Source organism: Doryrhamphus excisus, linkage group LG21 (genome assembly GCF_037039965.1).
Source record: "Doryrhamphus excisus strain RoL-2023G ecotype Guam linkage group LG21, RoL_Dexc_Guam_v1.1, whole genome shotgun sequence".
Lineage (NCBI taxonomy): Eukaryota > Metazoa > Chordata > Actinopteri > Syngnathiformes > Syngnathidae > Doryrhamphus > Doryrhamphus excisus.
The window spans coordinates 13,805,230-13,820,100 of record NC_136377.1 but is presented as its reverse complement, the minus strand read 5'-3'; the positions used below and the strand labels follow the sequence as shown (position 1 = coordinate 13,820,100).

The 14,871-nt window shown below is 44.9% G+C and overlaps 1 protein-coding gene across 1 annotated transcript in view; it reads left to right on the top strand.

Moving 5' to 3' along the window:
* The window catches only part of dchs1b (dachsous cadherin-related 1b), a 61,648-nt gene that overhangs the window by 966 nt on the left and 45,811 nt on the right, over positions 1-14,871 (top strand). Inside the window, exons 2-4 of the mRNA XM_058087053.2 lie at positions 10,076-10,900; positions 10,980-11,177; positions 11,272-12,045. Coding sequence (XP_057943036.2) covers positions 10,088-10,900; positions 10,980-11,177; positions 11,272-12,045 — 1,785 coding nt within the window. The 5' untranslated portion in view covers positions 10,076-10,087. The remainder of the gene's footprint in view (positions 1-10,075; positions 10,901-10,979; positions 11,178-11,271; positions 12,046-14,871) is intronic.

Below are 14,871 nucleotides of genomic sequence, written 5' to 3'. Positions count from 1 at the left end.
AGACTGTGTACATCACAAGTCTCGGTGAGGTAACAACAGGGGTGAGCAAACTACAGCCCGGGGGCCACATGCGGCGCACCAAGCGTTTGAGGTCGCACAATCTGGAATTCAGCCAAGATTTTGGAAAATTGTTAGCATAGCCACACACTCACATCATATTACGTTAAGCTATTCGCTGAAGAACAACCATACCATCAAACTCACAGCTTCCAAGTCTTTAGCTGACTGACAGTTGGCAGAGCTTTTAAGATGTGTAGTGAAGCCTGAACTTCAAAAGTGAGCGTTTGAGCGTCTCTTCTCTCAAAAGTGGAGCAGACAAGCGAGGAAGATATTTGGAACGTCATTACCAGGTCTGTTTGGTAGAACTGGGGACCTTTAAGAGGTGTGTCCCAACACTTTTGTCCGTCTGGTGTATTGTACTCAGCATGCATCCTTTCCTAGATGCTACAAATAGGACATACTTTTAACCGCAGTAGTGATGAGAGAACAACGTAGCAGTGATACACATCTTGGTGTTGTCACGCTGCAGTCCGGTCGCCTTCACTTTGGGGCGTGCGGACCGCCAGCCAGTTATAAAGGTTCTGGTTCTGCTGTGCTGCAGGGCGATGAGGTGTGTAGCCCAGCACCACCTAAATAGTCCACTAAATAGTGTCCTTTTCATGGAGTAAACAGAGCTTATCAGCAAAGTCAACACAGCACCTCATGTCATGTTGAGTGGATAAAACCAATAGACACTCTGTAGAACTCAAGAACACCACTTTGTTTTTATTTATGACTTTATTTTCAATGCTATGTTGAAAGAAGAAAAAAGATTTATTCGTTTTGAGTCTTTTTCAATGCATAATTCTCACTGGATCGTTTTCAAAACTTTTCTCTTTGACAAAGCGACTTACATTGCCGCACATACAGTAAATTTATCTCTGTGGTCTTTTCTTTTGCTTTCTTTTTCAACGCGAAAGATGAGGATGTTGAGGTTCTCATTGGGAGTGACCAGGATGGATAGGATCAGGAAGGAGTACATCAGAAGGACATTACATGTTAGAGGCGTAGAGGATGAGAAAGAGAAAGAAGATGATTTAGCTGTCACAAAGCAATATATTACCTTCTTGCATACTTTCATTTTTCAGTATAAGAATAAGTTTGGACACCCCTGGCCTAGAAGTAGTCACATGTCAACCTTTGACCTGCACATTGTTGCAGCTCAGACAAATCTCTCGCTAATTGTGTCTCACAATTGTTTTCTCCTGGATTTTCTTTCCTTCTTGGGCCTGGGAAGTCAATGAGGACAAATGTCGGAAAGCTGACCTCACACACACACACATACACACACACACGTACATACACAATGGGACACAACAATTGCACTGTAACGTGTGTTGGGGTTGTACACTGTTTGAGGTTGTTTAACCACGTCGGCCTCGTATTGATAGCCTGAGAGGCGGGACTCACAAAAAAATGAGATTCCCATTCATAAGAGGACCCCCCACCTACCCCCCTCCTCCACACACACACACTTTACTGACTGCACCACATTTCATTAGTGCCACCCCCTTGGGGAAGCTTGGTTGCCATGGTAACTGCCCGTCGCCATAGCCGCCACGCCGGCATTATTTGTACGTGCTTGCATCCTGGTGGTGCGTCTGTTGCTGCATGACACAAACGTTGCACAAAAGAAATGCTAACGCTAACTTATTACCTTTAACTAAATTGTTGTAGGGATGGAACGGAGGGAGGCAGATTTATCCTTTCACTATTATTGTTATTTTGTATAAAATGTCAACGCAAAGCTCTGATGCACTCTACATTAAATAATGAGTCAAAGATCCTCTACATGACGGGAACACTACTGTTTTTCATTGTTTTTTATCTACTGTAAAATACACAAAGTTGCTCTAAATGAGAGGACTAACCACTCTGCTGTTTTTAAAGACACACTCTTCAAAGATCCTCTGTATGACAGGGTGGCTTTGCTGTTTTTGAGGACGTACTGCAAAATACACTAGCCAAAGATCCTTTATGTGAAGTTTGTGAGGTTTTTGAGAACGATCGGATCTGTTTAGATCATCTAAATGGCAGGAGTACTCTGCTATTTTAAGGAGCCGCTGCCAAACATCCATCCATCTTCCATGCCTCTTATCCACACATTCATACCTATGGACAATTTAAGAGTTTCCAATTAACCTAGCATGTTTTTGGAATGTGGGAGGAAACCGGAGTACCCGGAGAACATGCAAACTCCACACAGAGGTGCCCAAACTGACATTTTTCCTCATTGTGTTGCAGTTGCAGATTCATTTGTTTTGATAAACGTTTCCACAATGAAAGCGGGATGCTCACCAGTCCAATTCATGGCAGCAACTGAAAAAGAACCGAAAAACAATGACATTATAAAGAAACAAAGCAAAATGGCATTATAATGACTTTTTCAAAAATTGTTTCTTGACTTTATTTGCCTTTTATTTGACCTACAAATGTGTCAGATCATTTTGCCTGACCCTGCATGAAACTGAGTGATGTGTTCAAAGACATGCTTGACAACACAAGAATCTTTTCATGACAGGAGTTTTTAGTAATCTGCTGAAAAAATGGTCTTGGCTCACAAGTTTCCTCACAAGTCCTGAGAAGGATTTGGACCACGGGCCACCAGTTGAATAACAGACAGTATGGAAGGAAATTACAGCACTTCCATGTCAAATGGAACATATATGTTTTCATTCGTTCGTTCATTCGTCGCCAGCCAATCACAGGGCACATATAGACAAACAACCATTCACACTCACATTCATACCTATGGACAATTTGGAGTGGATTTGGAGAAATGTGGGAGGAAGCCAGAGTACTCAGAGAAAAGCCGATGCACGGGGAGAACATGCAAACTCCACACAGAGATGGCCGAGGTTGGAATCGAACTCGGGTCTCCTAGCTTTGTGGCCTGCGTGCTAACCACTCGTCCGCCGTGCAGCCCTACATGTATGTTTTGTTTTTGTAAATACAATTAAATGCATTCATTGATCCTCACGGGGCCTCCAGCACGGGAATATCTTAATAAGTTGTTCGCTTGATGAGTGTGATGATGGTGTCAATTCTGCGAAGACCAGCTCGTGTGTCTCATGTGTTTTTCATGAAGGCGCTCGCTTTCCAATCCTCTACACCCCCCTTCCACCTTCCCCCAAAAGTCAGCAATGGCAGCCCCCGCTCGTTTGCGTCGGTCCGCACTAAGCTGTAGTCTCCTTGCTATTTTGATGCTTATTAACAGACGCCGCTCATTCCCAGCCGGGGACATAATGGAGTAACGTGATCCCCGACATTCCCGCCACCCAGCAGCTGTCGACGCGCCGCTAACCAGGAAGTATGGAGAAAGAAGGCAGTGGTCACATGATCACACGATTCACGGCCGACCGCCTATGGAAACTATTGAATCTTTCTCAGTGATGGAGCAAGAACCCTACTGATTTTGCCAAAAGCTAGGACGATGTGGACGTGAGATATTTTAAGATATTCCACCCATACCTGTCAGCCCTCTTTTTTTCCCGGGAAACTCACATATTTTCTTGTTTTTATCATATTTTAACTTCATGAATAAACGCTCCAGCTGAATTTTGGTCCTCTCAAGGGAAAATAACGGACCGTTTTTTTTTTTAAATATGGGATGCTGTGGGACATTCTGATGGTTAAGTCCAGAATTTTCCTTAATTTTTCTTTATTTTATGAAAAATAACTCTTATTTTCTGAAATATTTCCCTTATTTTCCATTCTTTTCTGACAATTGTCCCTTACTTCCAAATGCAAACATCTTTTTCCATCTGCCAACCATCTTTTCTCCTTATCTGGGCAAGAACCCTACTCATTTTGTGTGACCTCATGACAAAGCTGTCTGATTGAATAGTTAAATAGAACCCCATTGATTTTGAGTGACATCCTACAAAAGAGGGCTGATGCAGCTGAGGTCGTAGGTCAAATAGCAACAAATTGATATTTTACCTTTCAAATCGTGTTCTATAAATGTGCCTGCTGGAATAGGCTCCAGCATACCCCCGCGGCCATAGGGATGACAAGCAGCCTGCTGGAATAGGCTCCAGCCTACCCCCGCGGCCATAGGGATGACAAGCAGCCTGCTGGAATAGGCTCCAGCCTACCCCCGCGGCCATAGGGATGACAAGCAGCCTGCTGGAATAGGCTCCAGCATACCCCCGCGGCCATAGGGATGACAAGCAGCCTGCTGGAATAGGCTCCAGCATACCCCCGCGGCCATAGTGACGACAAGCAGCATAGAAAATGAGCCAATGAATGAATTTCAAACCGATATTCACAGTTAGAGGCTGTGTTCGGTGCAAGCACCCTATTGAGTTTGATTGCCATCCAAGAGAAAACAATGTCAGGTAGCTGAGGTCACAGGTGATGTTTTCACCTCGCTGGTCGTCATACTTTTCCATCAATCTTCTTTACGCCTGACAGGATTTAGTTGTTCAACGCCAAAGAAACACCAGTATGTCCGGTATGTCGGCACAAGACTCCTGTTGATGTTGATCTAGCCGGTGCTGCACGCACTCTAGCTGCGAGGAACCTAGTGACTTTGAAGCCTTCATCATCCCTTCATCAGCTCATCACCTCATCATCCTTCTAAGCTTCTTTTCTGGTCCACCTTAATGCCATCCACTGGAATTCACACGCCTCAGCTTCTTTGTAGTGTGAGAAGGTCTCACTGCACTTCATCACCACCAGGGACCTTATTTATGGACCTGTGTGTCTGTGTCCAGTGCCAGTTTTACCATGGAAACCTCTTCCACTATCGAGCTGAGAGCTTTCTAATAAGATAGAAGGCTGCCGTGTCTGGGGGGAGAACCATTTTCGACTTGCATCTTGTTTTTGATTGGTCCTTTATTGGAGATATATATGTATATGAGATATACATATATATTATCAATGAGCTTATATAGATAATGGGATATAATAATTGGATTAGTTATTACTAATCATTGGATGAGTTTTAGCATCTTTAATGTGCAAAATATGTTTGTTCGTTTTTTGTTACCTGGCCACTCCCACTAAATTTTAAGGAAAAAACAGATTTGTGCATACTGCAGATAAGCAACACCAGTGTATAAGATGCACATGTCCATGTCATAAAATGGCAATATTGTGGCACGCATGTGTCTGTGAGGAACAGGTAGCTCTTTATTGAACAGCAGACAATCATGAGCTATGAAAAAAATCAACCCACTGGAAATTACAAGAGGTCATTAGTCAATATAATCATCTTACATAGAACACTAAACTCATCACACAGCAACTTAACACTCAAAAGGTATACCTAATAAATATGAAATCATGTACCAATTGTTAAAGCACACCTAATAATATACAAACATGTACCAATATGAATTAAAAATGTAAAAGTCTACCTAATAAATATACAAACATGTACGATACAAGTTTAAAATAATAAAAAAATGTAATATAATAGATTGCATTTGAGCAAACCATTTTATTGGAGGACAAGCGGCATAGAAAATTGTGGATGGCACTGCAATCCTGTCTCAGTCCAGCACAGGGAGACAAATGAACCCAGAGGGAAGCAGACGTCATTGCAGCAGCCCAATTAATTAACTTCAAAAAAGCCCCCCCCCCCACATTTTTAAACTCATATTGTTATATGTTTGTATATTTTAGGTAACCATTTCCAGCGTTAAGTTGTTGTGTGATGAGTTTAGTAAGATGACACCGTGAGTCAGACTCGTATATTGTTATATATAATGACTTCCTGCAATGTTCAGTGGGTTGAAAAGCCCATTGTAAGTGCACTATTGGCTTGTGATTGGCTCCTGGCACAGAAAGAGCTACCGTTTCCTCACCGACTCGCGAGTGGCACAGTATTTCAACAATCCATAGTAGTTCTGAAGTAAAGACGTAATGTCAACAAGCATGGAGACCTCATTCCCTCATCATTCATTCACACACAAGATGACATGTCACATGATGTAGTCCTGGCCGCTCTGAGTGCAGCTTCTTATCAATACTATTATTGATTGTTTGTGTACGTTGTCTAATGTACTGTTGTTCCTCTGCACAAGTTGGTATCCATTACATCGCCTAGAGAAGTAGTCATGGGTGATACCACTTTTTAATTCAATACCATACCGATGCCTTTTTGGTCATTTTTATCCCAACAAAACACGACATATACTGGAAGTTTAACTAATTGAATGTGTATTTTTCATAACCTATTGCACACAATGTAAAATACTCATATGAGTATATAATGTATATCATGAGCCCCACTACACGGAAGTCTGTCCATTCAGTGAGCAGATCACTTGCGTGGAGATTTTTTGACTCGTAACTGAGCGTTTAGCTTGGCTGAGGAGAGCGAAGGCGTGCCCAGCCTGGATCTGCAAAATCCATTAAGAGGAACGGCGCAAGGAGGGACCTGGTAGATGGACAGACCTGTTTGGGTTTGGGTTGTGTACTGCAGAGGACAGATTTTATTTTTCTCTCAACTATAAAGATAAAGTGTTGCATGTAGGCGTGATGTATCGAAACATGTCTGCTTCCTGTTTGATACTGCTGGTTTGCAAGATTACGGGGCTGCCATGCCAGATGTCATGTGGCCGAGACAGCGCGGAGCCCTCCGCGTCCGTCTGTCAGTGTGGTCGCACGGGGATGATGTCATCACACACATGTAAACAGAGACACGCATGTACAGTGTGAGGGATGAGAGGCTTCTATTAGTCAAGTAGGCGATACAGTACGTAGTGCTGCACACAAAATGGAGAAAATGTACCCCCTAAAAAGTACCCCTACTGTGTTGCCTCTGCTATTATTTTGCGGAACAATACACCACATGATGGTGGTGGAAAAACTTGAAAATCCTCTTAAATCAATAAATAGTTATTTTTGGCAAAGAAGAGTAATTTGTTTATCTTGAGTAATATGTACTCATACCTGACATTTATGACTTCAATTAAGCAAAATAATTAAGTGGCATTTTGGCAATAAGCAGAGGCTAAAGACACGTCCATATAAGGAAGTACAGCCCTCTGTGACATCACAGATGGGCAGTTTTGCCACGCCTTTAGAAAGTGAGCATTTTGAGCTATCCCAAACTTCTTTCAGGGCTCACTTCCAAAGGCGCAAACCTCATTATCTGAAACTTTGGCATCGTTTAACACGAGAATACAACATTCTAACTACATTTATAGGTCAGAAAAGTGGACAAAGCATAATAGGTCCTCTTTACAGTTGGACTCCCGCTGTGTATTAATAAAAGGACAAGTATGTATGCGAATATTAGATATTAGCAATAAAATGTACGAAAACCGGATAAAAAATTGGGTGTAAATCTTTTGACATAATTGACAATTAGCTGTTCTAAAGAGTGCCACAAAAATGTCCTCATGACAGGGTAACGTTGACGACTGCGTGAAAAGATTCGCTCTCCAACATCATTCTCATATAAGACAACCATGAGAGTCGCAACTTCACTTTTTCCGTCTGCTTAGTCCTCCTGAGAGGATGCATGGCGGCCGTTTTTGGCTCTCACTCCTCTAGCTGCACTTGCTAAAGAAACCCCACAAGTGTCCAAGTCCAAAGCAAAATCAAAGGAATGCACGCGTGCAGACAAGATGCTGGCTGGCTGCGAGTTTTGCAAGGCGCTCCAGATGTGGAGGTCAGCCGCCATAGCGGAGGGGCTGGTGTCCATGTCCCTCCTCCCGTCTCCCAGAGGAGCAATAGATGTTATTAATCTGTCCTCCTCAGGGGACTCATAAACTACTGCATGTGGTCACGGTCAGTGGGAAGGCGGATTCATTGGATATTAAATCACGCTTTCTATTTGCTTGGGGTTAGATTTCAAGGAGCATTTAAAAAATTGGATTTCCAAATTAGAAGCATTGTCCTTTTTAATTCAACTCTTTATTGGATAGGGACCATAATTGCTAGCTTAAGTGGCTTTTCATGATAAAAGCATGAATCCCAGTCAATTAAAAATGTACGGTATTAGCAAAGAAAACTCCTGCTACATGTTGCTAACCTCTGGCCTGGCCTTTGAAACTTGGCATAATGCTAACAATGCTAACAGCTACCATGCTAGCAACCAGTAAGGATACAATGTGATATATCGAGTGATATAATGTGTCGTAAGTTACATCGCCATGGTTACACAGAGTGCACCACGATGCGTTATTTGCAGCAGAATTCAATATAAGAAAAAAAAAAGGAAGAGCTGGACTCCATACGCAGGCCTATAACAAGTTTCCTGCTTGGCACACTTGATCATGTGGCCCCAATGCAAGTGGACAATCACAGCAAAAAGTGAAAATACATTCTTGTATGTCCATTGTTATGCAGATTCTTACCAAATTCTGTTGGCAACATGCTCAGCACGTGTGCCACCTTTTTACCAAGTTCCACCGCAATGCGTACTTTTTGCATAACCCTGCCAAAATAAAGAAAGAAATAATCCTAATGCTGATTCTGGCCCAAAATGTTGTGAAAAAGTTTGATTCTGTTTTGTGTTGGAATAGACTGGTATTGCAAATAACTGGATTCATTTTGGACACTCCTGATGACAGATTGCTGTACAAACAGCATAATCCTACATCTGAACTACCGGTATAAGCAAAGTGGCTTTTAGTGGATTTGGTTTAGGGTGCCCCTAAAGTTTGCACACATTAACTAAAATTCACATTTTAAGAAATGAAATGTATTCAATTGGACTATTAAGAAATAACAACATTCATTCATTCATTTTTTTACCGCTTATCCTCACCAGAAGTTGCTGGAGCCTATCCCAGATGTCTTCGGGTGAGAGGCGGGGTACACTCTGGACTGGCGGCCAGCCAATCACAGGGCACATATAGACAAACAACCATTCACACTCACATTCATACCTATGGACAATTTGGAGTCGCTAATTAACCTAGCATGTTTTTGGAATGTGGGAGGAAACCGGAGTACCCGGAGAAAACCCACGCATGCACGGGGAGAACATGCAAACTCGACACTGAGATGGCCGAGAGTGGAATCGAACTACGGTATTCTAGCTAAAAAAACAACATAATTTTCAACATTTGTGATGCAACCTCCATAAATAACATGTATTTGTATTTCCAAGTGTGTTTGTGTGAAATGCTAACAAGGAAGCTCACTATTAGCCTGCTAGCTAACAGCTGGATGAGCTTCTTTGTTCTGCAGATGTGCAAGGCATTCCTCAAGTTAACCATCCGCATTATCTCAGCACCGTGGGAGGGACCGCCTGGGCCGACGCCCGACGACTCAATGCTTCATCCTGTTTTAAAATATTTCAATGCTGTCACCCGTGAACTCTCTTAAGTCATCAGTGTGTCATCATTGTCATCATCAGGCTACTGCATCTCTCCGCTCGCAATCCATAAGGAAGGAGTTATGGGCTAGGATGGTTCCCTTCATCGCGGGATGTTTTGAAAAGTTACACGGCCAATAAATCTCCCCACGTGAACACGAGAGGGAAATGCCCAAACGGTTGCTCTCATCTTGAACGGCGTGTAAATATTTGAAAGGCTGAGCTGTATATCTCTGCAAGGCCTTTGGAGTGGAGGATAAACACGCCAAGGCGGCTGCAAATAAATCCTCCATCATAGACGTTTGAGACATGTTGATGCGTTCCTGCTAGAGTTTAGAAGGTGAGTTGGTGTCGCCTGACAAAGCACATGATCCATCGCTGTCAGCAAAGCCACTGTACGCAAATAAAGGATTGAGCCGTGACGTTAGTGTGTAGCGTTACAGCACGTCAGGGTTTCTATTTATGTTGCGCTCGCGTGAGGACGGAGGCGGCGGTGGACGCCCGCTGACTTTATTATGCTTCCCTCTGGATTTCAAAGCTTTGCTGCTTTGATCAGACCAAAATGTTCCTGTTCAATAAATCAGGAGCTTTCAGATAAATATCCTTTATTATTGCATTCCAATCCTGGACAGAGTCCGAGGTTCAATTCCACGCTCTGGCAGATCCACCTGCTCCATCCAGAAAGTTTTCTCTGAAATGTTTAATGATGGGAACGTCTTTGATACATGTTCTGGTTTGTGTCCTTGTATGTCCCAGGTGTAGCGAGCCATGTCTTTAAGAAGAGAAGGGTCAAGATGGCGGCTCAGTGGACCGTCTTTGCGCTCAGGTCTTTGGCGATGGTGGCGGCCGCTTGTCATTCTGGTGCTGCTTCAGTCGTCTGCTGTCCTCGGTGCGCTGGAGCTGCAGCTGGACGAGGAGCAGCCGGCGGGGACCATTGTCGGGGACATCAGTGCTGGGTTGCCCCCCGGTGAGACGGCGAGTCTTTATTTCATCTCAGACCACGAGGGAACAGGTGTGGGGAGCGATCTCAACATCGATGAGACCACAGGGATAATAACCACAGCACGCCGTTTAGACCGCGAGCAGAGGGACCACTACAGTTTCATTGCCGTGACCATGACAGGCGTCACCATCGAGGTGTCAATCAGCGTCAATGACATCAATGACCACGCACCTGCGTTCCCCAGACAGAAAGCAGTTCTCAAGATCCCAGAGCACACGGCTGAGGGGACGAGGTTTTCCTTGGAACCAGCGACGGACGCGGACAAGGACCAGCTGACCACTCAAGGTTACGCTATTCGAGAGGGTAATGTGGGTCAGGTGTTTCGCCTGGAGACGAAGAGAGCTGCCAACAAAGCGCTCTATCTGGACCTGGTTGTCAATGGACTGCTGGACAGGGAGAAACGCTCATCATACATCTTAGTCCTGGAAGCCTTCGATGGGGGCTCTCCCAGGAGGGTGGGGTCCATGACCCTGGAAGTGGCGGTGACTGACATCAACGACCATGCGCCGGTCTTCAACCAGAGCAGATACCATGCTATCATTTCAGAAAGTCTCCCACAGGGCAGCAGCATTCTGCAGGTGAGCCCATTATGACTTCACGAGGGGCGTGTCCTGGTACAGGTGGACTCACAGACTCTTAATTTGGTTGTCTTTGCAGGTGTTTGCAGCAGATGATGATGAGGGTGATAACGGTCTGGTCCTTTATGAGATCAACCGGCGTCAAAGTGATCCTGACCGCTACTTCGTCATGGACCTCAAGTCTGGGGTCATCACCCTAAACAGACCGCTGGACTATGAGCTGAAACGAGTGCATGAACTGGTGGTCCAGGCCAGGGACAATGCCAGCCACCCTGAGGTACAGCACCACTTACATCATGACTAAGGTCATGACATGTGCTCCATGAGCATAGTATGAAGACCAATGACATGTTCTTCATCTCCTTTCCTAGGTGACCAACGCGTTCGTGACCATCCATGTGCGAGACTACAACGACAACCAGCCCACCATGACAATCATCTTCCTCAGTGAAGATGGCTCTCCGAGGATCTCCGAAGGGGCCCAGCCTGGTCAGTACGTGGCTCGCATATCTGTCACCGACCCCGACTACGGAGAGTATGCCAACGTCAATGTGTCCCTGGAGGGGGGAGATGGAAAGTTTGCGCTCACAACCAAGGACAGCATCATCTACCTGATTTATGTGGACCAGGTGTTGGACAGAGAGGAGAGGGATTCTTATGATCTCAGGGTGATGGCCACAGATTCTGGCATGCCCCCCCTCAGGGCGGAGTCTTCTTTCACCATCCAGGTGACTGACGTGAACGACAACCCCCCACTGTTTGACCAGCAGGCCTACAGACAGACCATCCCCGAGGTCGTCTACCCAGGGTCCTTTGTTCTTCAGGTTACCGCCCGAGACAAGGACCAGGGCCCCAACGGGGAAATCAGATACAGCCTACTGAAGGGGAAAAACTCTCACTCTGACTGGTTCACCATTGACCCGGTCACGGGGATCATTACCACGGCGACCGCCCTGGATTTCGAATCGGAGCCCGCGCCTAGTGTGACTGTCGTAGCGACAGATGGTGGACGGCCACCGCTGTCTTCCACGGCTCAAGTGGACATTGTGTTGCAGGATGCTAACGACAACACACCTGTGTTCACCAGCAGCTTCTACAACACCTCCATTAAGGAGAACACGCCAGCCGGGACCTGCTTCCTGGAGGTAAGATGGGTTTTTTTTTTTTACCCCGTTTTCTCAAGCTTACAGTCTTTGAGCGTGCCATCCATCCTGTGTGTAAATCTACCGCTGCAGCTGTTTCTGTGTCCTCTTGCTCACCTTGGGGTGTTGCCATGGCAACCAGGCCATCAGCCCCACGTAGGTCCTTGGTATCATGTCATGACGACTCCACTCGTTTTTGTGTTTGAGGAGTGAATTCACAGTTTCTTTCTTTTTCTGCTTGAACTTACAAATGTTTCAGATTCAATGGCCCACATGTGGATTTCTACAGTATGTGGACCATTGAAGTCTTTGGTTTGGGATTAATCAGGACCCACAGTCCTTTGATTCCAGCTGTATCACTGGAATTCAGAGTGATTCTGAGGTACTCTGGCACCAGTTGACACAGACTTCCTTCCCCAACCTCACGGGTGGTTCTCTCGTGTTGTCAATCAAGTTCCATTCACTCATCCCGGCACGTTCCTCAAGGTCGGTTCAGGTCTGAGCCAAAATTCTCGACAGGCCTCCTGCAGAGACCGTGAGTTTTAGGATAATGGGAGTGGAATTCTTCTCTCAGTCTCAAGAGTTTTTCCTCCTTTCATTCCCGACTACTCCATGTGTCACTCTTGTTTCTTTCTCTTTCTTTTTAAAGTCGTGTTCCTTTCTTTCACCCTCCACACAAATACATTTCTAGAGTGTAGGAAGCATCTTATCAGCTCTAAGGTCATTGGAAAAGTGTTGCAGTGTTTATGCTGCCATGTCACAAAGGGCTTATTTATTTCATGGCTTCCCTGCTTTCCTCTCCCCACCTCCTCGCACTTCCTTCAAGTATTTCCCAGGCGAAAGAAGTCGTGGGGCCTCTGTGTGGCTCTTATTTGTGTGTGAGTGTGTGTGAGAGAGATCTAGGCGGAGGTAAAGGTCATGAGTATGGCCTCCATTGGAGCTGCTGTCGGAAAGAAGCAACTCATTGGATGTAATAATTGAGGACTAGATGCTGAATGAGCTGACATGATTACAATTTAAGTCTTTTTTAAGGAAAGTATTTTGCTTGTGGCAAGGCTCAAACTCTGCAGTGATCCTCGGGCGTCCCACCAGCAGATGTCAATAAAAGGAATGTGACAGAAATAGCCAGGTACTCACAATTCTCAATCAGTGAATCAATCAATGGAGTTGGATGAGAATCCTTTGGGAAAAGCCTTTTTGGAGGAACTTGACTTGATCCAGCAATCCTACTTGCTTGGTGACCATGATGTGATTTGAACACCCAACCTTCTGATCTGGAGCCTTGAAGGTGAGGAGTTAGTTTGAGGTACTTTGGAATATTGGAATAATATAGTAAGTTGTTTAAGCTAGGAGACCAGGGTTCAATTCCACCCTCGGCCATCTCTGTGTGGAGTTTGCATGTTCTCCCTGTGCATGCGTGGGTTTTCTCCGGGTACTCCGGTTTCCTCCCACATTCCAAAAACATGCTAGGTTAATTGGCGACTCCAAATTGTCCATAGGTATGAATGTGAGTGTGAATGGTTGTTTGTCTAAATGTGCCCTGTGATTGGCTGGCGACCAGTCCAGGGTGTACACCGCCTCTCGCCCGAAGACAGCTGGGATAGGCTCCAGCACCCCCGCGACCCTCGTGAGGAAAAAGCGCTAGAAAATGAACTAATGAATAAGTTGTTCAAGCCTCAGAGTAGTAAAGTCTAGTAAACTCGTAAAGTCCCTAGCTTAGAGCCCTGTGGGACTCCTGTGTTCGCGTGTTAGTCAAAAGAGAGTGATGGATACCTCACAAGGAATTTATTTCTTGACTGTTTTTGTTCTCACAAATTTGGTGTGTAGGAACTTGAGCTAAACTGACAACTCTAAAAGATGCTCTGTGACCCTGACGTGATTTGAACACGCAACCGTCTGATCTGGAGTCAGACGCGCTACCATTGCGCAAGGTCCACAAGGTCTTACATTTCACATGTGCAAGCCACTAGTCCTCATCACTCGAGTCCACCCCATGTCTTAATGTATCTTCACTCCAGCAGCTGATATCTGTACAGACACTTTTCACTTCCTGTAGCTGCCCCAATACCTTCGAGTTTACATCTTGAAAGTCAATTATGAAGGAGGGGGGTCTTTAGGCTGCACTCTGTCACAAATATATAGGTACAATATGAGCAAATTATTGGCTATTGAGCCCCATAAAACAAATTATTGTTAGTTTGTAATTTGTGCCCAAACTGTTAGTAAAATAGGGTACCACCCCCGGGACAATTTGTACCAGCAAAGTCAGCGTTTTCCTCACTTGTCATCCAGCCCTCCATTTAGCATCGCATGTCAGTGAGCGTATGCATGAAACCCATCTGTACACGTGTAGTGCACGCGCACGGCTAAGCAAGTGTGATATTGCTCCCCTGTGGTGTTCAACATGTGTTTTTGTGGTTACGATGGTTGATCACGGTGGTGGACCTGCACATGTGCTCCAGACTTTGACGTGAGTGGTCAGTTTGGAGTTCAATTGGAATAGGACTGATTTTACGTTTTTAAGTCTGAAGGCTAAATAGCAAAGGTTTTAGGATAGAGCCCTGGGGGACTCCTGTGCTGATGATAAGGTGTTCAGGAGTAAGAGAGAGCGATGGATTGCTCAGAAGGAAAGTGTTCCGTTTAGCATGCTAGCCGTGGAGATGTTTTTCACTCCATGATTTGCTTTAGCAGACTTCTAATTGAAAATAGATGATTTAAAAAAACATGGCGGTGAAGGCGCCTGAAATAGAGCAAAAAAAAAAAAAACGGGAAGCAGTTTCTTTTCACAGGTGGAGAAGGTCCTCCTGTTAAAGCACTTGAGTCAACACC